The sequence below is a fragment of the Agrilus planipennis genome, unplaced genomic scaffold, assembly GCF_000699045.2.
Source record: "Agrilus planipennis isolate EAB-ADULT unplaced genomic scaffold, Apla_2.0 scaffold315, whole genome shotgun sequence".
Lineage (NCBI taxonomy): Eukaryota > Metazoa > Arthropoda > Insecta > Coleoptera > Buprestidae > Agrilus > Agrilus planipennis.
In genome coordinates this window covers 258,223-266,332 of record NW_020440074.1, presented here as the reverse complement: position 1 = coordinate 266,332, position 8,110 = coordinate 258,223, and the positions used below count along the sequence as shown (strand labels likewise).

At 36.9% G+C, this 8,110-nt stretch overlaps 2 protein-coding genes across 2 annotated transcripts in view; both read left to right on the top strand.

Moving 5' to 3' along the window:
• The first annotated feature begins 1,468 nt into the window (after positions 1 to 1,468).
• LOC112906017 (trypsin-7-like) lies at positions 1,469 to 3,484 on the top strand. Its single transcript, XM_025979542.1, has 3 exons — positions 1,469 to 1,473; positions 1,784 to 2,198; positions 3,277 to 3,484. The coding sequence occupies exons 1-3, from the start codon at positions 1,469 to 1,471 to the stop codon at positions 3,421 to 3,423; spliced, it is 567 nt and encodes a 188-aa protein (XP_025835327.1). The 3' UTR covers positions 3,424 to 3,484.
• A 2,997-nt stretch (positions 3,485 to 6,481) lies between these two features.
• The window catches only part of LOC108741948 (trypsin-1-like), a 6,748-nt gene continuing 5,119 nt past the window's right edge, over positions 6,482 to 8,110 (top strand). Inside the window, exons 1-2 of the mRNA XM_025979543.1 lie at positions 6,482 to 6,545; positions 6,603 to 6,786. Coding sequence (XP_025835328.1) covers positions 6,500 to 6,545; positions 6,603 to 6,786 — 230 coding nt within the window. The 5' untranslated portion in view covers positions 6,482 to 6,499. The remainder of the gene's footprint in view (positions 6,546 to 6,602; positions 6,787 to 8,110) is intronic.

The following is an 8,110-nucleotide window of genomic DNA, read 5'->3' as shown; positions in this document are numbered from 1 at the left end:
TGAAGAATGACCTCCAAGGTGGCTTTGGAGGTCATGGTAAGGGACTGAGGATGGACAGGCCATCGAAGTGTCACAGTATCCCTATAGCTATACTACTTGCGTCGGCCTTTTCGATATATTTTGGGGATCAGTTTTCGGTTGAGCGACCTCAAAGTGTTCCTTTCATATTTCTGTATGCTAACTATATGTAATTAATTTTTGGAATTGAAGCTGGCCATCAGATGGGTTACTCGGTGATCGGTAGGCCATTTACTGCTGTCGTCTAGTCTACATCATATCTTAACTTTCGGGAAGCCATCGACTCAATTTCAGGCCCGCCTGGTCTGATTTAGTTTCCTTAAATCGCCTAGGCAAATGCTGACGCAGTAATATTCCACTGATAATTTTTCACAATTTTATTTATCATAATTCTCTCTCTTTCTTATTTCCACGATACCAGACCAGCGAGGCCGTTCCGCCCTGTTTGCGTAAGAGCGTAATAACAAAAACATGTGTTTCACGAGCAGAAAGTGAGCAGATACATTAGGCAACAACGCACTCCTTTTATGAAACTTTTGACGTGACGTCTTATAATTCGATGGAGCCGGTGCACGCACAAAAAAACATGACTCATGCGGCGTTACCTCGCTCTGAGGCGTTCCATTTAAGGCTTGACAAAGAGGCACAATCGGCCTCCGCGTTCGGCAGCGTTCGACATCTGTCTCTCTCCTACTTGAGTGAGCGATGCGTCCGCGTGGACAGCTGCTATACAATAATACATTTACATATTTTCGTCAAGTATGAAGTGCAGTGAAAAGTGAATGTGATGTCAAATGTTTATAGCAACGATAATTGCGGCGATAAAGGTAATGATTCTTTCGATATTAAATACATTGTAGCGACCACGAGCGTGATTGTGTGCGATCGGGCATACATTACAATATGTTCAGTGATATATTGTCGAATTGAAGCTACAGTTACAAAAATTTTAATGATGTTTAAAAGTTGTAAATAAAAGTTGTAAAACAATTACTCAAAGCACATTCATACTTGTAAAAACTATGTACATTGGAAAAAAAATAAATAAAAATTGACATAATTGTATTTATGCGTACAAATAAATGTAACTTGATCAATTCAATTGTGATTTCCACTTATCTCCTTCTCTATATCCATACAAAATATCTATCAAACAAATAAAATTAAAATTTTCTTTTGAAAAATGAAACCATTCCACCAGTAGTTTCTTATGACGTTGTCACGTTTAACTATCGTCAGTAAACCGACTTTACAGACAATCGATTTTTTGTTGATGTTCTTGATTTCTGATCACTTCTATAACGGGAAGAAATTCGTGTGCAGCCCCTTGAACATTGGATTAGTCTAAATTGTCACTTAACGGCTGGTAACATTATAGGAGGTGACACTTTAGACAAACATGATTTTAAAAAATGTAATAAAAATGCGACCCGCTAATGATCAAACGAACATGGGGTAGGGTGGCACCACATTTTCGATCATGCCTTCAAAAATGCTAGCGCCGCCAAGGCTGCCATATCAGTATTATTTTTACTAAATAAATTTTCAGACATTGTAGTACATAATAAAATTATTATACCTTAAACAGACATCTGCTACTTATACTTATACCTAGATTAGTGAACAAGAATATTGGACTCCTTGTATAAACGTTTCATTCTTCGATTTCTCGGCATCTATCTTTTTTTCAGGGTAAATCTCACAAACTTTCCGAGAAATTGAAATTGTGAAAATTTAGATTTTAATTACTTTGTTGTTTATGCAGGCAAAGTACAAGCACCGTTACATTAAGGGTCGGTGCTACCGAGTATAATCAAACAGCAAATGAACCAGTTACTCTAGCGGAGATACATATTCATCCCCTGTATAGCTTTACAAAGCCAGACTACGATATAAGCATTCTCCATCTGAATAAACATCTTGTTTTTGGAGAAAAAATTGCTGCAATTGCTTTACCACCACCCAATGTTGTTTTACCTGCGGGAACATTGGCTACCGTTTCCGGTTGGGGTCGTTTGGTCTATCAAGGTGATAATCCACCAGAACTACACGAAGTAACTGTTCCAATTGTTAGTAATGAACAATGTGCTCTTAGTTACGCTAACCACCACGCCATAGAGTATGTTACTGATACAGTTTTATGTGCTGGTTATGAAGAAGGAGGAAAAGGCACTTGTAATGTAAGTAGGAAGATTAACATGAAACAGTTAGTTGAGTTATTATTATTGGTAGTTTTGGAATTAACTTATTATTAACCTGTAACGTTAGCTTGGGCGGGGCTGGTTGAGCATAGAGGTAGGTTTGGGTAATTCAAAAATCTCAGGAACTATACACCGCACGCTCATATTTTAAATGGCGGATATAAACTGGCCCTGGACGGGAACTCATCTTGTATTGTAACAGTCGATAATCTATCGTTGAAGTGTGGAGCTTCTTTTGTACAAATCGATAATCATCCATTTTAAACCAGGTAACTGGTTATAAATTTAGTATATTTTGATATCTAGAAAGGTTTTGGTTTTAATTAAAACAGTTTCTTCATAACCTCACTTTCGTTTCAAATATTCGGGTTGGGGTAAGTTTAGCAACTGCTGCTTTTGCTCAAGTAACTCCAGTATTTAAATCGAAAAAGCACATGGTTTTTATTTTATTTTATAATAAAGACAATTAGAAGGATAACTTCAAGAGCACTTGATAGTCGCATAAATGTTAAAGACTGACTAAGTATGTCAAAGTTAAACTTAAATTATGTTGAGCTTTTGTTGATTCTTTTTTTATGTTTGATATTTACGTCACTTAAAGACTGTAAATAAAAAGTTGATTACCAAATAATAATTTTGTTTCATGTTTACTAGACATTGTCTAGTATGGTTTAGCTAGAATTTTAACAGCTCAATTTGCCTCATACCCATGATACCTAACCTACAAATGTGGTACTTTAAGTGTGTCCAACATTGTTCACCTAAACGGTTTTAGCTCTTAAATGTGACCTATTAGAAATAAATATAGAAATGACTAAATTACTTACCCATCAGTACGCATAAGAAGCAATTTAGACTTAACGTTGAGGAACTATGACCAATCAACTGAAAAATTTCTCAATTAGCCCCGCCCTACTTTAAAATGTTCACTGCTGAGATAATTGTGAGTAAAGTTGAATATTTTATAGGGTAAGAGGTAATTGTTCCTATGATTTCACAGGAGCTAACAGTTTTGCGTAAGTTTTATGTAAGAAGCCAGAAACTTTTTTTATTTTAGGGTGATTCTGGAGGACCACTGACAGTGGATGGTGTACTGTATGGATTGGCTTCTACCAGTTGGGTTTGTGCTGAAACCGAGTTGCCGGGAACCTATGTCAACGTTTCAAGTGTACGCTCCTACATCGCATTGGTTACAGGACTTTGACTGCTTCGATTTGATAACGTACTTTTAAATGTAAACCATCATAAACAATAAAAAACGAGTAATATTGCAGCTTATATTTAGTTGGGTGCATTTAAATCTATTTGACATCATATTCAACCGATAATGCTGTCACTTATAAGTACAAAAATTTTGGTAGGATCTTTGAGGCGATGGAAGGGTAAGGACGAATCCCGGTTATAAATATGACGTTCAAAATTAGCATAGTCCGTAATAAAACTGTAGAATTTACTTCTTCTTTCAACTTACTAGCTAGACTGGAGCGGTTGCTGACAAAACGCTTACTTCTACTCACGACAGATGTTGTAGGGAATATGATAAACATAAAAAAAAAACTTTTGGGTGTTTCATTCCCACCAGCCAGTAATGCTGGTGGGCGGGCAGTCCCTCCGGACTATGCCGGAAGGTAGGGCGGAAGGCCCTCTTCAGCCTGCTTTCAGGAATCGTGGGAATGGGTGGGTGGTGGTTCGGGTGAGAAAGCTGAGACGGACGAAATGAAGACAGAAGAGAATGAAAGATTATCTGTGAAATATTACTGCCTCAGCATTTGCCTAGGCGATCCAAGGAAACCACAGAAAAACTTGGACCAAGGTAGACGGACCCGGAATCGAACCGGCGTCCTCCCGAATGCTAAGAAAAGGTAGATGAGGTAGGACTTGCAGTAGACGCTAATAAAGAAAAAGAAATAACAATACACCAACTGATGTGTAACAGAAACAGACGCAGACAAGCAAAATTTGAGCATGTTGCCAGCATCGGGCATTAAGGAAACTTCAATATTCTCATAAATTTAGAAAATCAAAGACGCTTGTTTAAAGATATAATTGAAACCAGGCATTTATAAAGCCGATGCTGATCTTTTGCGTACCTGTGCAACCTCTAACCGCTGCACCGCTTACTATCAATCGGTTATCTCTTTTCATTTTATCTGTACTACTCATGAAGCATTTCCTAACTTAACAAGGGCGTGTTCAAAACGCAGCAAATGGCTGAAGTCCCAAGTGGAAACAACAAAGGCGATACGTCCATTTTTACAGAAAATTTATTGCGATAATTGTTAATTTTGATCGTCCCAACTATACCAACGCGGTGTAGTAAAGCGGTATAGATCATGTGTTGGCTAAGGGTCAAATTCAACGAAGATATCAGTTATGTAGAAGAAATGCAAATTGCTATAAAGTGATTAAGGGTTTGTAAAATTTCGTCAAGCGGTTTACAGGCCGGACGAAGGAAGCTGGCGAACGGTCGCGAAGGTACTGACCCATTTATGACCTATTCGGGTAAGTGACTTGGAACCGATACACAAATAAGCTTTCAGATATTTATTTTATATATTTAATCTACACCGCTGATAGGAATACTGAAGAAAGAGGGCTGCAATCATTATACCTAAAACTGCCTGCTTTTGCCACCGCGCATCCACGCCATTTTAAAATTTCCGCCAGCTTCCAACGTCAGGCCTGCAGAAGCGTTGCGAAAATCCTCATATTATATTATATTCTGAAGCTAGTTGACCATTAGAACGTTTCACTAAAAGATCATTGTCATAGGCATATTTTCTATATCCAACATGGTATCATTTAAATTTTTAATCAAAAAACCCCAATTGCAGTTGGAACAATAGTCCAAATGAATTCGTTCAATTGTTCAGTTGTCTGTATACATTCTAATCACATGTGATAATTGCTTGACATGTACAGCTGGTTGGATGCACATTACAGTACAGGACATAAAATTCATCTTCATCAAGTTATAAGTTACAAGTGTTCGAAATATGGTGTATAGGAGAACAGAAGACACTATCGAAGTTAATAGAAAATAGGCAAGATAGGTTGGTAGGACACCTTCTCAGGCATGAAGGTCTAGTCAGAGACATATTAGAGACAGAAACAGGAGTTAGGAGGGGTAAAGATAGACCTATATTAGATTGCTGTTCGCAAACAGTTATGGATGTGGGACGTTCTAATTTTAGGGAAATGCGAAAATTAGCTCAGGGTAGGAACAAGTGGAGGTGCGTGTCCAACCAGTGATGACCTCACGATGAGACGATGGGTTTTCATTTGTCAAGATTCACTTGTATGTTATGCAAGATGGTAAATACGACCTTATCAATGAGACACATTGAATTTTTGTAGGGTAAAATTCAATGCATTAGTGAATTAATTTTACCCACTACAGATAACCCCAAATTAATAGGAATTGAACCCGGGCCCCTGGTTTTACGCACCAATACTCTACTTTTACTATTGAGTTACGAGAAGATCAAAGCCGCAGAAGTATTAATTTTAGGTTATATGTAGTGGGTAAATCCAATAATTAATTCACTAATATATTGACCTAATCATGTTGAAGATGATATTGGAATATTTTAAACGAAGATTTGAAGCTTTTAATACCAAAGAATATCCCCAGGTTTCTCAAATAGAAATTGTTGAGTATGATTTATTACACCATACAATGGTGATAAATTTCGGGGAACTCGTGGGAAAAGGCACCAATATTAAGTGGTCAAACATAGACATAAAATTTGTGGGTTCATTGTTGAGAATGGCAAATTCAGGTAATTTGAGCACTGAATAATGTAGTTGCTGTGAAGCGAAACTTAATTGAGTTATATCTGGGTTAAGTGTTGTATAACGGAGATGATAGCGTTCAACTCGACATCGGCACCATCAATGGAATAAATTTCCTAATTTTCAATTAGCTTAAACCATTTGACTGTTCGATATTTCCTAAATTTATCAGAACTACTTGTAATATTTTTTAGGCTATTCCGAAATAAAAATTCATCAAAAATATTAAAAAAATTAATTGGTTTGGGCGGATTCCGTTTAGTTTAAATGTATTACCTTTTGAACCACTCATTTTTCATTTCGTGCATTTCTTTATAAAATTAAAGGTCAAACAACTACAAAAAAATAAAATAAAAAATTATCTTCACTGCCTCGCGTGTTTCAACGATTACTTGATAAAACGATTGATACGGGAACAAATACTATAAATAGGAAAATAGCGATCAGTGTCATTGATTATTGTAGTTACTTACTTAAAATTTATTATGAAGATCTTCTTGTTCATAATATTAATAGTTTCCGTGTTTCTGGGTATGCATTATCAAAAGTTTTAAAGTTAAAATTAGTTAAGCGATACAATTATTATAGGAATCTCGTCCTTCCCTAGACAAGCTGATATCACCAAAAATGAAGAGAGGATTGTCGGTGGAAATTCAACTACTATAGAAAAGCTTCCGTATAATGCACAGTTATATGTTAATCATGAATTCTGGTGCGGAGCAACCATTATTTCACCAAAATGGGTCCTCACCGCAGGTCACTGTACTGATGAGTAAGTAAATAACGAAAAAGTGAAAACACTTTGACACAAAGGGACAATAAGTAATGCTTTTTTGATACCTTCGGATCCCACAATGAAAAAGTGGCCCTCTAACTGATGTTTTTATTATTAGAAACTTGAAATTTTAGCGCGTAGAGGTCTTCATAGCGCAGATAAAGAGAAGATCGTTAATTTCTTCTTGCGTCTGTGGATTTACTACTGATAAACGTTACCTATCAGCGCGACGTGATCAAGCAGTGTGGGTAAAAAAAGAATATGAGATAGATAATAGATAGAAATACGAACAATTCACAGACGTGAGTTATGATAAGATTAGTTGAGATAATTTTGCCGAATTACACTTGTTTATTACTTTTGCTTTGCCATCAATTCAAAATCTGAGAAAACCCGAAGCAACGAGAAGCGATAGAATGCGTCGGCCTCTTCGATATATTTTGAGGTCCGTTTTCGGTTGAGCTACTTCAAAGTATTCCTTTCATATTTCTGTATGCTAATTATATGTAATTAATTTTTGGAATTCAATCGGACTATCAGATGGGTTAGTCGGTGATCCGTGGGGCATTTATTGCTGTCGTCTAGTCTAGATCGTATCTTAAGTTTCTAGAGGACATCGAATCTATTTCGGGTCCGCCTGGTCTAATCTGATCTGGTTTTCTGTGGTAACTTAAATCGCTTAGGCAAATGCGAACGCAGAAAATTTCATTTCCACGATACCTAAATGAAGGCCAGAGAGGCCCTTCTATCCTACCCTCCGGGTGTACCACGAGCAGATACATTTGTCAACAACGCACTCCTTTTATGCAACTTTTTGTTGATGTTCTTCATTTCTGATCACTTCTATAACGGGACGAAATTCGTGTCCAGTCCTTTAAAAATTGTCACTTGAACTACTTGCAACATTACAGGGGGTGGAACTTTAGACAAACGTAGTTTTAAAAAATGTAATACAAATATGATCCGCTCAATGTTTAAAAGAACATGGGGTAGGGTGGTACCACATTTTCGATCATGCCTTCAAGAATGGTAGCGCCGCCAAGGCCGCCATCTCAGTATTATTTTTACTAAATAAATTTTCAGACATTGTAGTATATAATGAAATTGTTATACCTTAAACAGACATCTATTCAGAAAATACTACAAACGGCACAGTGAACGCCATCTGTAGCACAATGCTACATTTTAGGATTACGTATTTTTCAACAAGGTCCACTTGTGTGGATATCTACTTGCTGAAAACGAATCCTGGCGTAGCCAACCTCAACGTGATAGGCACGTTAGCTTAATCGAATAAAATAATTCGAAGTGGTCTGTATTC